At 35.5% G+C, this 15,411-nt stretch overlaps 1 protein-coding gene across 4 annotated transcripts in view; it reads left to right on the top strand.

Moving 5' to 3' along the window:
- The window catches only part of USP53 (ubiquitin specific peptidase 53), a 59,379-nt gene that overhangs the window by 27,760 nt on the left and 16,208 nt on the right, over positions 1-15,411 (top strand). For all 4 annotated transcript variants that reach the window (XM_005898066.3, XM_070371933.1, XM_070371935.1 and 1 more), the window contains 9 exons: positions 69-182; positions 263-345; positions 3,618-3,723; positions 4,315-4,461; positions 5,988-6,137; positions 11,291-11,453; positions 11,942-12,094; positions 13,108-13,254; positions 14,265-15,003. In XM_005898066.3, coding sequence (XP_005898128.2) covers positions 69-182; positions 263-345; positions 3,618-3,723; positions 4,315-4,461; positions 5,988-6,137; positions 11,291-11,453; positions 11,942-12,094; positions 13,108-13,254; positions 14,265-15,003 — 1,802 coding nt within the window. The remainder of the gene's footprint in view (positions 1-68; positions 183-262; positions 346-3,617; positions 3,724-4,314; positions 4,462-5,987; positions 6,138-11,290; positions 11,454-11,941; positions 12,095-13,107; positions 13,255-14,264; positions 15,004-15,411) is intronic.

The raw sequence follows: 15,411 nt of genomic DNA, 5'->3' as shown, positions 1-15,411 counted from the left end.
AAAGAGTTGTATTTTGAAGTGTCCTGTGCAAGATTTGCAATTCATTTGTCTTTTAATTTTTCAATTAGGAAAATATATTGGAGAGGATTCATTTTCACATAGTGCCAAGCAGAGATGCAGACATGTGTACCTCTAAATCTTGTATCACTCACCAAAAGTTTGCTATGACTCTGTATGAGCAGGTGAGATGGCTTAACTATTTTAGTAGAGGATATATTTATGTTTTATGACTGATAAATTAGACATGTGTTTTTACCTGCAGTGTGTGTGTCGTAGCTGTGGAGCATCATCAGATCCTCTACCCTTTACAGAATTTGTACGGTACATTTCTACAACAGCCCTGTGGTAAGAGCTTATTAAAGCATATTTACCAAAGATGTTAGTAGTAATGCATGTGATCACATTGAGCCTCTACTTTATGAAACCACAGCATATATGAATATCTACTCTGTGAGAGGCACAAATGTGCTAAGGGTACTAAGTGATGTCTATCTCAGTTTTGGTTGTTTCTGATTTACCAAATATAGATGTCACTCAGTAATGACAAATGTACAAAATGTTAGTCAAAATGTTTACTTATTTATATTTATGGCAAGGTTTTGGAACTATGGACGAGAGCTAAGTTGAATGGTAAATGGAACTGTACGTGATTTCTTCATTTTTGCTAAGGTGTTACCTTTGCAGTGACCATGTCTCTGCGTGGTGATGGAAGCTAGGGTAAGCAGACAAGAAAGAAAAAAATAAAAATAATCCTCTGTTAGATTTATTGGATTTAAAGCTTCACCATTCACCTGAAATAAACATTTGTAGGCTTCTCTGTCCCCTCGCTCCCTTCCTGGTATTGAAATAACTTAGGGATCCAAAGGTGATCCCTAGGCTTTACATAATAAGAATTGTTTGAACACTGCAACAGGTATTTGAGAGTATAAATATTTGATGTATGAAAGCATTGAATAAGACCATAAATGTTTGCAGATACTTTAATACTTTAGTACAAAAGATAAAACATGAAATGGTCATTATCAATCAGAATACATCAGTATAGCAGTTAGCTGCTGCTGCTAAGTCGCTTCAGTCGTGTCCGACTCTGTGCGACCCCATAGACGGCAGCCCACCAGGCTCCGCCATCCCTGGGATTCTCCAGGCAAGATCACTGGAGTGGGTTGCCATTTCCTTCTCCAAAGTTAGCTGCTAAATGCTACCAATGTTTTTATCATTGCACAAAGTGAGTGTTAGGTGCTCATCAATTTCATCATGTTATTAAACTTCCTTGATTTTTTGGATATAGCACATTAGTTCTTAAAGATCATCCAGTGTAGTAAGTTGGTAATTTATATACACACAGAGTTGGGAAACATTGTTTTAAAGGAATAGTCTTTAAAGTTTAGTCAGTTGTAGTCAATTTCATTCATCTGATATGAAAAGTAGAATGGTGTTTGAATAAGGATAGACCGCAAATTAAAAACTGTAAAACTTGAAGTCTACTTTGAAAGTGTAAAATGACAGTGCTCTGAGACAGTATCTTAGGTAAAAAGAATAGGAGCTCCATCTGTTTTTTCCCGGTCCACAACATGAATTGCAAAAGCCTAGATTTTGACTTCTAATTATCTTTCTTTTTATTGGTTATAAGTATTGAATACAATTGTTCAATTGCAAGAGCCCAGACTTTGAATTCTAGTTATCTTTCTTTTTATTGGTAATAAATATTGAATACAATTGTCCAATGTACTATGTTCCAGACTTTACATAAATTCTTGCTTTTAATCTTAACAAAAACTTTTGTTCAAGAAATAGGCTTAATAAGATTAATCTGGTAAATGGGTGAATTAAGATTGAAACCCAGGTCTAGGTTCATTTCAAATTCAAAATGTGTCTGGTTAAAGCACCACCCTGATGCTGTCAGTTTTGTAAAAAAAACTGTTACGTGCAACTTGAATGAGCCTGTCAGATTTATTGATTTCTAGTCTGCTTGTGAGGTGCTTTAGAGGAACTGGTACATTTAGTTGTTATTGAATATTCCCTATTATTGTAACTATTGAACTGTAAAATAAATCCAGCTCTAAGAAGGTTAAATTACTATAAAGTAAAACCAGAGCACCTAGAACAGAAAGTAGTAGGAGTATTGAGCTTGCGTTATATATCTTTTTGGAAATGCTAAGGAGTTGTCTCAGTTCAGTTCAGTCGCTCAGTCTGACTCTTTGCGACCCCATGGACTGCAACACGCCAGGCCTTCCTGTCCATTGCCAGCTCCTGGAGTTTACTCAAACTCATGTCTATTGAGTTGGTGATGCCATGATGCCATCTAGCCATCTCATCCTCTATCATCCCTTTTTCCTCCTGCCTTCAATCTTTCCCAGCATCAGGGTCTTTTCAAATGAGTCAGTTCTTTGCATCAGGTGGCCAAAGTATTGGAGTTTCTTGGAAGGAGCATCAGTCCTTCCAGTGAATATTCAGGACTGGTCTCCTTTAGGATGGACTGGTTGGATCTCCTTGCAGTCCAAGGGACTCTCAAGAGTCCTCTCCAGCACCACGGTGCTCAGCTTTCTTTATAGTCCAACTCTCACATCCATACATGAGCACTAGAAAAACCATAGCCTTGACTAGACGGACCTTTGTTGGCAAAGTAATGTCTCTGCTTTTTAATATGCTGCACAGGTTGGTCATAGCTTTTTTTCCAGGGAGTAAGCATTTTTTAATTTCATGGCTGCAATCACCATCTGCAGTGGTTTTGGAGCCCCAAAAATAAAGTCTCTCACTGTTTCAACTGTTTCCCCATCTATTTGCCATGAAGTGATGGGACCAGATGCCATGATCTTCGTTTTCTGAATTTTGAGCTTGAAGCCAACTTTTTCACTCTCCTCTTTCACTTTCATCAAGAGGCTTTTTAGTTCCTCTTCACTTTCTGCCATAAGGGTGGTGTCATTTGCATATCTGAGGTTATTGATATTTCTCCCTGCAGTCTTGATTCCAGCTTGTGTTTCATCCAGCCCAGCGTTTCTCATGATGTACTCTGCATACAAGTTAAATAAGGGGTTGTCTAATGATACTTAATACTTTGATATGTGAAAATTAGATTCTAGGAGGAAGTTGGATAGAAACTGGCACAGATAACCCTCCCTAGATTCTTTAGGAAATGGTTAGCATTCATATAGGAATAAAAATCACAAACCTGGCTTAAGTAGCTTGTGATTTCTGCATTAATCATCAAAGGGCCTTTTCTTAGCTGAAAATAATTTTGTGTCTGGAAACTTTAAGCTAGAGAGGGAGACTCTCCTAAAGTTTGTTGTTCTTGTTAGGCAAAAGTTTAAACTCCAGTCTCTATTTATTAAGTAATAATGTAAAAGAAACAGTTAACTTATAATTACCTTGAGGTGGAGCATCTTATATCATTCATTTTATCCTGTTTTTGACCTAATTTCTTTCATCATATACTGCCAAATTTCATTATGTTTCATGTCATGGAAATTTACTTTATGGTTAACTTTTCAAACAAAATTGTGTTTTAAGGTAGAAAAAGTGATCATACCTATATTAATAACTTAATATTTTTAGTGCAAATTTATTAGATCTTTTTTAAGTTCATAGGCCAGATTTGGGACCATTTGTTTCTTTCGTAGCAATGAAGTTGAAAGAATGATGGAAAGACATGAGCGCTTTAAACCTGATATGTTTGCAGAATTGCTGCAAGCAGCAAATACAACTGATGACTACAGGAAATGTCCTGTAAGTATAATTCCGAGAATGTTAGTGTGCTTCTGTGCTTGTAAATTTGAAAATAGAAATTGCCATGCAAATAGTAATTAAATCTGGAATTAATTTTAAGAATTAATTTTTTAAGTGTTCTTTAGGTAATTATACCATTGAGCTCTTTATTTCAACATTGTTTCTTTAAAAACATGTTACTTTGTGAAGGATTTAAGGTGGCATACGTGGATTAATTTTAAGCTCTGAAGCCTGTCATTTGACTAAATTGAAAATTTCATTTTTGTTCTTCTTTAAATAAACATTACAAATGGTATAATTCTTTTCTCATGGGATATTGTTAGTGAATTGAATTGTTAGTTGAATAAAAATTCAACCTTAAGGTCTAAGGTTGAATTCTTATTTTAACAGATTTACAAAAATATCAAAGAAAAGTTCTTTGATTTAAAATAAATTTGTTTAATCAGTAATTAAGACAGATTGTTAGAAGTCTTTTAATGTGCTGAATAAATTTCTGATACATGCTTTTGCATAATACAAGCTCTGTAAGGCATTACTTTTGATATATTTGTTTTGATAATTTCAAAAGTTCTCTTTTTTGTTTTTCTTTAGAGTAACTGTGGCCAAAAAATAAAAATTCGGCGTGTTTTAATGAACTGCCCAGAGATTGTTACAATCGGATTAGTCTGGGACTCTGAGCATTCTGACTTGACTGAAGATGTTGTTCGGAATCTGGCAACCCAGCTTTATCTTCCTGGGGTATAATAATTCTTTTCATTCTCTTCCTTTTTGTTTTTAAATTCCTTTGAAACATTACACTATATGTTGTTTTTCAGAGCTAAATTTTCTTTCTAAAGGAAATAATTTGCAGATGTAACTGATAAAGTTCATCAGATCAGGCTAACTGGAATACCTTTCTTGCTTTCTGTTATAAAATAATCCATCACGTACTCTATCCTTTTTATCACTCTAGAATAATGGTAATATGATACTGTATGCATCTGTGTATATGCTTGTTTGGGTGTATATGATAATGATTATAAATTATAAATATCAAGTTAGAAAATTTTAAGGTTTAAAATTTATCTGTAGCTCTTATTTTTTAATGTGCATCAGTTCAATTCAGTCACTCTGTCATGTCCAACTCTTTGCGACCCCATGAACCACAGCATGCCAGGCCTCCCTGTCCATCACCAACTCCTGGAGTCTACCCAAACCCATGTCCATTGAGTCAGTGATGCCATCCAACCATCCCATCCTCTTTTGTCCCCTTCGCTTCCTGCCCTCAATTTTTCCCAGCATCAGGGTCTTTTCAAATGAGTCAGTTCTTCTCATCAGGTGGCCAAAGTATTGGAGTTTCAGCTTCAGCGTCAGTCCTTCCAATGAACACCCAGGACTGATCTCCTTTAGGATGGACTGGTTGGATCTCCTTGCAGTCCAAGGGATTCTCAAGAGTCTTCTCCAACACCACAGTTCAAAAGAATCAATTCTTCTGTGCTCGGCTTTCTTTAGTCCAACTCACATCCATACATGACCACTGGAAAAACCATAGCCTTGACTAGACGGACCTTTGTTGGCAAAGTAATATCTCTGCTTTTTAACATGCTGTCTAGGTTGGTCATAACTTTTCTTCCAAGGAGTTAGCGTCTTTTAATTTCATGGCTGCAATCACCATCTGCAGTGGTTTGGGAGCCCCCCAAAATAAAGTCAGCCACTGTTGCCACTGTTTCCCCATCTATTTGTCATGAAGTGATGGGACCAGATGCCATGACCTTAGTTTTCTGAATGTTGAGCTTTAAGCCAACTTTTTCACTCTCCTCTTTCACTTTCATCAAGAGACTCTTTAGTTCTTCTTCACTTTCTGCCATAAGTGTGCATATTACTATCTTATTTTAAATTGATTTATGTTACAGTTAAGCTTTGAGATAGTTATCTTTTAGGTAGTATGGTTAATGTATGTTAAAATAATGTGATTCAACCATGAATTATCAGGAAATGTGTGATTTATCTCATTTTGTTTTATGTATGTAAAGTGTCCTGTGTTCAAGATGCTGTGCTACTGAACTAAGTTGTAGTAATTACATTTTGTTAGACATCATGTCTCTTATAGACTAATCGAAAATAATAATTCTGTTAACAGTGCGGTGTGGTGTCTTTAGTACTAACATCAGTTTGGGACAGTATGCATGAGAAATAATTGTCCTAGAGGATCAAATGCATGACTCATCAAATGATTGTTCCTCATCTGTGAAAAGAACTATTAAATATACATTATTTTTAAACAGCTTTTTTATAGAGTTACTGATGAAAATGCCAAAAATAGTGAGCTTCACCTTGTTGGCATGATTTGCTACACCAGCCGACATTACTGTGCCTTTGCTTTTCATACCAAGAGTTCCAAATGGGTATTTTTTGATGATGCAAATGTGAAAGAGGTAAGTGACACTTGACTAACTGGAATAATTACTGTGGTTTTTACTTTTGAGGGGTAAATGATATAATAATGATAAAATTATATAAAAATAATAATTATATGCAGATACTTATATAAATTAATAATAAGTGGGCTTAATTATAATAGCATCATTAAAGACCTTCAGTATTAAAAATTAGAAAACCAAATAGATGAAGCGAATAATTGTTGGACGTCAGGCAGTCTAACAGAAAAAAGGAACCAACATGGTGAACCCTGCTTGCTGCCTAGAGGTCGTTTTTGGGTTGCAGTGCAGAGATGGCAAACCCAAACAGAGCCTCGAAGTCTCATTGAGCTGAGGAAATTGTAGTTCACAGGGGCCAAGATGGCTAAAATTTCCTGGACAGATTACCAGAAAGAAAGCTGTACAGAGGGAAAGTCCTGGGGATCGGCAGAGGGCTCCCCTTTCAATCTTTGGCTGAATAGTGATCAACTACGTGTAGGGCAAATGTGCACAAGGTGGGAGAAATGACCCCTGGGAAACAAGGCCAGACCATTCCCAGAACCTGCACAGGGCTAGGATAGCTTGCATCTTAGTAGCAAGAGTGGGTACACAGAACATCAAGTAGACTCCTCAGAAAAGTATCACCTTAATAGTGGGGCTGAATTATTCCGAGACTGAAGATTGCTCTGGACCTGACATAAAAAGCTTAAAATGAAGCTGTCAGAGGATGAAGCTGATCCCATGCCATTTAACAACACATAACTACATGCTAACAATTTAAAAGGAAAGGAAAAAAAAAAACCTCAATACTGAAAAATGTAAAATTCAGTAAAATTTCAGTATGTCTTTTCAAAATAGCATTCAATAAAAAAAATTACAAAATACTCAAAGAAGTAGGAAGCTATGACCCATCCCCTGAAGGAATAACGGCAGATCTGCTCTGCCATTTCATTCCTTCAAGTCACATGATATGGGGTGAGCAGGCAGGGTAGGGAAATGGAGCTTACCTTCCTTTCTCTCAGAACCTGGAGCATCAGCATCTCAAAAGTAAAGGTTCAGATTAATATCCAGATAATCTTGGAGCCAGTTCCAGGCCAGATCTGATATTAAATTACTTTAGAAAGAAAAACACTAAACATGACAGAACTAGAAATACCAGATAAGACTTTTAAAACTGCTGTTTAGCTATAGAGAGATTTATTAGATAACAGTCAGTAAACATGGACCATAAAAATAACTGGTAAATTGGACTTTGTCAAAACTTCTGCTCTTCAATAAGATGCTGTTAGAATGAAAAGACAAGCATAGACTGGGAAAAAAACATTTGTTAATTATATATCTGGTAAAGCCCATATCCAGAATATATAAAGAACTCTTACAACTCAGTAATAAAAAGACAAATCAATTAAAGAGTGAGCAAAAGATTTGGACAGTTCAAAAAGAAGATATTAATATATGAATGGCCCTTGAAATGATATTCATTGCATCACTAGGCATAAAAGAAGTACAAATTCAATTCACAATGAGATTGCATTATTCACCTATTAGAATGCCTAAAATTAAAAAGGTTGTTTACACCAAGAGCTGACCAGGATGTGGAACAGCTGGATCTCTCATGAGGCTGATGGAAATGCAAAATTGGATAATCACTTTAGAAAACAGTTATAAATTCAAATGTATACTTAGCATGCTGCCTCTGCTAAGTCACGTCAGTCGTGTCTGACTCTGTGCGACCCCATAGACAGCAGCCCAACAGGCTCCTCTCTCCCTGGGATTCTCCAGGCAAGAATACTGGAGTGGGTTGCCATTTCCTTCTCCAATGCATGAAAGTGAAAAGTGAAAGTGAAGTCGCTCAGTCATGTCTGACTCTTGGCGACCCTATGGACTGTAGCCTACCAGGCTCCTCCGTCCATGGGATTCTCCATGCAAGAGTACTGGAGTGGGTTGCCATTGCCTTCTCCAATACTTAGCATACAACCTAGCAATTCCACTCCTGTAAAAGCATGTATCCATACATTATTTATAATTCAGTGTTCTTAGTAGTTTTATTTATAGTAACCAAAACTAGAAACAACTCAAATAGATAAAGATAACTCATAAGGTAAATAGATAAAGATAACTCATCAGGTAAATAGATAAAGAAGTTGTGGTATAACCATACACTGGAACATAATAATCAGCAATAAAAGGAATGAGCTGTTGATACAGACAACTGTTGAGTGTGGAGAAATCTCAAAAGCATTGTGCTAAATGAGAGATGTACAAGCTGGATTTAGAAAAGACAGAGGAACCCGAGATGAAATTGCCAACATCTGTTGGATCATAGAAAAAAGCAAGGGAATTCCCCCCCAAAAAGTCTACTTCTGCTTTATTGACTATGCTAAAGCCTTTGACTTTATGGATCACAACAAAGTATGGAAAATTCTTAAAGAGATGGAAGTACCAGACCACCTTACCTGGCCCCTGAGAAACCTTTGTGCAGGATAAGAAGCAATAGTTAGAACCAGATATGGAGCAATGGACTGGTTCAAAATTGGGAAAGGATTACATAAGACTGTCGATTGTCACCTTGCTTATTTAACGTATATGCAGAGTACATCATATGAAATGCCAGGCTGGATGACTCACAAGCTAGAATCAAGATTTCCACTAGAAATACCAACAACCTCAGATATGCAGATGATAACCACTCTAATGGTAGAAAGCAAAGAGGAACTCAAGAGCCTCTTGCTGAGGGTGATAGAGGAGAGTGAAAACGCTGGCTTAAAATTCAACATTCAAAAAACTAAGATCATGGCATCCGATCTCATCACTTCATGGCAAATAGAAGGGGAAAAAGTGGAAACAGTGACAGACTTTATTTATTCTTTAATACTTTGATATGGCAGTTTATTAAGAAGTTCCATTTGAGTCAGTTTGTAGCAGCATTTTGGCACTCCTATTTTGCATCCTTATAGCTTAAATTGTCAAAATTTGAAGAAAGAACTGGGTATATGGTCACTCTGAGTTTTAGGTTTGTTTTGTTTTCAAATTAGTCTAGTTTTTCAAGTATCTCAGAATCCCAAGTAAAGAGAGTAAACAGCTAAATGTGTGTAATATGAACAAGCTCCTCAGCAATTTTTTAAAGGTCCTTTTCTTCTCTAAGCTAATATTCTAGAATGCTTTTTGTTTGGTTTTGTTTTTAAATGAATGTTGCTGCTGCTACTAAGTCGCTTCAGTCGTGTCCGACTCTGTGCGATCCCATAGACGGCAGCCCACCACGCTCCTCCATCCCTGGGATTCTCCAGGCAAGAACATTGGAGTGGGTTGCCATTTCCTTCTCCAATGCATGAAAGTGAAAAGTGGAAGTGAAGTCGCTCAGTCGTGTTCGACTCCCAGCGACCCCATGGACTGCAGCCCACGAGGCTCCTCCATCCATGGGATTCTCCAGGCAAGAGTACTGGAGTTGGGTGCCATTGCCTTCTCCGAAATGAACGTTAGAGAGGTGTAATTTACAAACATTAAAATGCACCCCTTGTAAGTTTATAGTTTGGATAGTAACAGCTGTATACATGCCTGTGTAGCCTCCACATTCATTGTATGGAACATTTTCATGACTCCAGAAAATCCTTTCGTGTCCCTTTGCTGTCACTTTTCCACCCTAGGCCCCAGGAAATCACTGATCTCACCATAGATTAGTTTTGTTCATTTTACAAGTTTTATATGGGTAGTATCTTATAATACATATTCTCTGTGTTTGGCTTCCTTTGCTAAGCATATATATATCTTTTAACATATAGTCATATATTAAAATGTGTATTGTGTTGTGTGTATCAGTGCCTTATTTTTATTGTTGTGTTCCATTTTATGACCGTGTAACAGTTTATCCATTCACTTGTTGAGTTATGAACAGACTTCGTGTGAACATACTATTTTCCATTAATCTTAGATAATACTCAGAAGTGGGATTTCTGGGTTGTATGGTATGTGTTAATCTTTACAAGGGACTGGCAAATTGATCTCCAAAGTGATTGTACAGTTTACATTCCTGCCAGCCATGTACTGGAGTTCCAGTTGCTCCATATTCTCAGGAGCACTCCATGTTAGTGGTCATCTTAACATTAGCCCTTATAGCAAATGTATGACGTTATCTCAGTGTGGTTTTAATTTGCATTTCCCCTATGATTAATAATGTTTTGAGTAGTCTTTCATGTTCTTATTGGCCATTTTTTATGTCTTTTTGGTTAAGTGTTCAGATGTGTTGTACATTTTTCAAATTGGATTGTCTTATTAATGAGTTGTAATCATTCTTTATTCTGGTCACCAGTTCTTTATTAGATATATGTGGCTTTTTTTCCTTTTTTTCATTTTCTTAACGGTGTCTTTCAAAGAGCAGAAGTTATTAATTCATTTTGATGAAGCCAGTTTTATAATTTTTTTTCTTCTCTGACTTGCTTGATGTCCTATCTAAGAAATCTTTACCTCCCCCAAGATTGTTAAGATTTTATCTTTTGTTTTCTTCTATAGGGCTTCCCTGGAGGCTCAGACAGTAAAGAATCTGCCTGCAATTCAGGAGACTGGGTTCAATCCCTGGGTCATGAATATCCCCTGGAGAAGGAAATGGCAACCCACTCCAGTATTCTTGCTTTGGAAATCCTATGGATAGAGGAGCCTGGCGGGCTATAGCCCATGGGGTTGCAAAGAGTCAGACACCAGTGAGCGACTAACACTTTCATAACATCGTCTTCTTTATAGTTTTTTCATGACTCATTCTGAGTTCATTTTTATGCTTTTAGTGAAATGATGTCAAAGTTCATTTTTTCATATGGCCATCCACTTGTTCCAGCACCATTTGTTTAATAAACGATTATATTTCCCCATTAAATTGCTTGAAGTCTGTCAAAAGTCAGTCAACCATGTATATGCAAAGCCTTTCAAAATTTGATATTCTAGATCTTGATATAGAAAGTGTATAATCTTGCTTATCAATTTTTTAAATGATAATGTTTAAAATATTTTTATGTTGACTAGTTTCTAAATAAAATTAATTGTATAACATGATGAATAGTTGAACTGCTAGTATCTGGGTGTCTTTAAAATTTTTTTAATATACAAAATAATTCAGTCTCTGCCTTTTCATGTAATGCATTGATTGCAAAGTTCTGTTTCTATTCATTGTGATTTTTTTTAAGGTTGGAAGTAGATGGAAAGATGTGGTCTCCAAGTGTATCCGATGCCATTTCCAGCCATTGCTTTTGTTTTATGCGAACCCAGATGGCACAGCAGTTTCCACTGAAGATGCACTCAGGCAGGTCATCAACTGGTCACATCATAAATCTATTGCAGAAAATATAGGTAATAATTCTTTAGAAGTTCTTTTTAGTGTTTTTCATGGTCAGAATCACACTAGGAATACTAATATAGTGAATATGAAATGAATTTTGGGGATAATCTCAAAATGTAGTTTCTTTGGAGTCCAGGAAAATTCTAATACTTTGAGTTAGTCTTTTTAAAGAACCTTTCCTCATCTGTGGCCTCAGAGGCACCTTCAGCAGCCACCCACTACCCTGCTCACACAAGCCCAGGAGGGGTTACTTGGCTGGTAGCTCTTGCTAGTGATGAGTACTGAGATTTCAAGTAAGTACACCAGAAAAGTCCAAAGGAGCTAGGCCACTTTTGAATGTATTAACAGAGCATGTAGAAATCCTTAAAAGATGTCAGTCCTCTAAGTTTTTAAATGATGTTCTCATTAGTATTAAAAGTGACTGAAAAGATGATTCAAATATCTCTTCTTCTGGTAGAGAGGATGAAAGGAATGAAACATTTTTCTTGGTCTTTTTAAGGATGTGAAAAGCCCTCGATTTCTAAGTCAGAAAATTCAAAAGAAAATGGATTTGGTGATCAGACAAAGCAGAGAGAAAATCAGAAATTTCAAGCAGATAGCATTTCATCATTTAATCGGAGCCACATTCAAACAAGTGGCGGTAGAGGACCAGGTATGTGGTTTTTTTTTTTTTTTTTTGGCTGTTCTGTGTGACATGTGGGATCTTCGTTCCCCGACCAGGGATTGAACCATTGGACGACCAGAGAATTCCTGACCAGATATGTATTTAAATTTTCATTTTTACATTGTCCTTGAGTAGTTAAGCTTCCCCCCTTTTCACTTACTGTATGTAATTCTTTTTAAAGACCAGAAGGAGAATCCTTAACTAGCTTTCCTTGGCCATGAAGAGAAAATAGCAAATAGAAAAAAATTTTATCTTCTGACTTAAGCATTTGTCTGAGACCTATAGTTTTATTTGAACACTTTGATTCAACTAGTGGTTGAGTTTTTCCGTGTACTCAAGGCTGTACATAATAGGCTGGAGGCAATCTGGACTGTCACCAAAGAAAGCTATGATATGGATATGGCCTTTCCTTCAAGGAGTTAATTATTAACTTGGAGAGGAAAAACATTTAGTTAATAATTTGGCTCATATGCCAAAATTAAATTTAGCATTACTGAATGCAACAGGAGTTTGAAGTTACTATTGTTGTAGTTTATTTTTAACCTCTTGTTTATTCAACTCTCTCTTGTCATTATCAACCTACAACTTTAATTTTCACAAATGAAGATCAGTGGTTAGGATCCAACAGGAGATATCAAAGTATGGTGTATATAATTATGGTTTAGAAATATATATAACTAATTGAGTGACTTTTGAGGATGATTTTATAAAGGGCTTTTAACATATATTAATAAAATAATGTCTAACCATAAAGTAACCCATTTACTTTATTCTTACATAAAGCAAGAAAAGATTGAGAATTAACAATTATCATTAACAAAAAACTATAATAAATGCTTTTTAAAGTTCTTAATGGAACTGTACCTTTTTCCGTTTTATATACTCATCTGTATTTTGTTAATATATTGCATCTTAAATTTTTAATGTAGTGCAGTTTGTACTTTTATTGAATAGCATGAAAAATGATGTGTTGTTATTATAAGAATTTTTTTTTTTTTTAGTTAAATCAGGTCACAATGATCAAAGGGAAAAAATAAAAGACATTTCCAGAGAATGTGCTCTAAAAGCCATTGAACAGAAAAACTTACTTTCCTCACAAAGGAAAGATTTGGAGAGGGGACAGAGAAAAGATTTGGGTAGACATAGAGGTAAGTTAAGAACTTGTAACATTCATTGGAGAAAGGCAGCTACAATCTTATACTTTAAAGCTAATTTTTATAATTTAATACACTTTATTTATATATTATATATATTTGTTTATATGTTATGTATCTTAGTATGATTTCTATAATATGCCTGTTACATCTATAAATGTAAAGTTCCCTAGTTCTTGTTCAATTATAGCCTGGAAATTTTGTGGGGTTTTTTTTATAGTTTCACCTTGTAACTATAAATTCAATTCGCCTGTATGGTACATTCAAATAATAAGGAAGGTTATACATTTAAATAAAAAGAACTTTTTTTCCTGCAACCCTTGACCTTTGCTCTGTTCTGCTGTTAAGAGTTTCATGGTCATGTCTTACTTTTATGGTTTTATACTCTTTTATTTATGGACATACCATGATTTAACTGATACTTCTAGGCTTTAAAACTTGATTTAATATTCTTGCTGCAGTGAAATCCTTTCACAGTTACCTTTGTGTACTTTTTGCATGTAGCCATAGCATAAAAATTTTTCAGAATGATTACTGGGTTAGCGTATGATTATTTTCAGTTTTCATCGGTGTGGCTTAGTTGCCCTCCTAAAATACTTGATAGTCTGCATTCCCACCAATGGTGATTAGATGTCTGTTTCCTGCAGTAATTGGTTTAGAAAACTTTTAATCTTACCAATATAATAGGTGGGAAAATATGTTTATTTTTATGCTTTTTATTATGAATGAGATAGAATACCTTTTTTTAAACTTCTCTAATTACCTTGTGATCTGCTTTGCAGATAATTTTTTAAAATCATTATATAACCATTTATGTTATAAATGTATCACATCAAGCATAAATAGAGATTTCAAAAGCAATTTTTAACCTCAAAGCACTATGTGATTTAAATAACTATGATTATTCCTGTTTAACTTTTCTTCCCAAAGAAGGTGTTTGGCTTGTGACTAACAAGTGGCTCTGAATAGCTTTTGTATCATTATTTACTTATTTATTTTTAAAGATTTGGTTGATGAAGACCCTCCACATTTCAAGACTGGATCACCTCCTACCCTAAATGGCTTTAGACAGTATGGGAATTCACATCTATATCACAGTCAAGGAAAAGGACCGTGTAAGCATGACCGAAATGCCCATCAGAATCGAACTTCTGCACAAACCTTAAGTTCAAGTAAATCCCAGATTCTTGCTTTGGGAGAGAAAATAACTGGCAAAATTAAGAGTGATAGTGGTACTGGGTATGATACAGACAGTAGCCAAGATTCTCGTGATAAAGGAAGCAGCTCTAACGGCAGCAATAAAAGCCGAAACCGAGGTTGGAAACCTATGAGAGAAACATTAAATGTTGATAGTATTTTTAATGAAAGTGAAAAAAGGCAGCAGAGTCCAAGGCATAAATCAAATATCAGTAACAAGTCTAAATGTAGCAAAGATCAGAGTTTTAACAATTGGCCGAAAGAGAATCCAAAGCAAAAGTGTTTAATGACTATATATGAAGATGAAATGAAGCAGGAAACAGGAAGCAGGAGTTCCCTTGAATTTAATGGAAAAGTAGCAGAGAAAAATAAAGCCCTCAAAGAAACTAAAGTTCATGGTGACAACTGGCAGATGCAAAGGACAGAGTCTGGATATGAAAGCAGTGATCATATCAGTAATGGCTCTGCTAATTTGGACTCGCCTATTATTGATGGAAATGGTACACTGGTGGATATCAGTGGTGATAAAGAAACCACATCTTTCAGGTAATACACAAATTATATAAATAATTTCCCCCCATCCATTTTCTCTTTTTAATTACTTGAAGGAACTTTCAAAGATTGGGGTCAGTTAAATGAAAAGCAAAGAGCTTGAGCTCAGAGTAACCTGGGATATTGCAGGTTATTTGATATTTTGAGTTTCTCATTTTAATAGTTATTTCCTGATTCCCAAAATAACAACTGTTTATTTTGAAGAAATTTAGAAAGTAAAATGTATTATTATTTTGCCACTAAAAACTATTGATATATACTACAAGTTTTAAACCATAAATTTAAATTGGTATATCTGTCATTAAGCTCATTGCTTAATTCTTCAATCTATTTAATGCTCATTATCCCATCTCTAACATCTGTAACTCAGAGCTGGGGTTATTTTCTTCTGTCATAACCCAG

The sequence above is a fragment of the Bos mutus genome, chromosome 6 (genome assembly GCF_027580195.1).
Source record: "Bos mutus isolate GX-2022 chromosome 6, NWIPB_WYAK_1.1, whole genome shotgun sequence".
Classification (NCBI taxonomy): Eukaryota; Metazoa; Chordata; class Mammalia; order Artiodactyla; family Bovidae; genus Bos; species Bos mutus.
The sequence above is the reverse complement of the archived record's forward strand: the minus strand, read 5'-3'. Positions and strand labels throughout refer to the sequence as shown.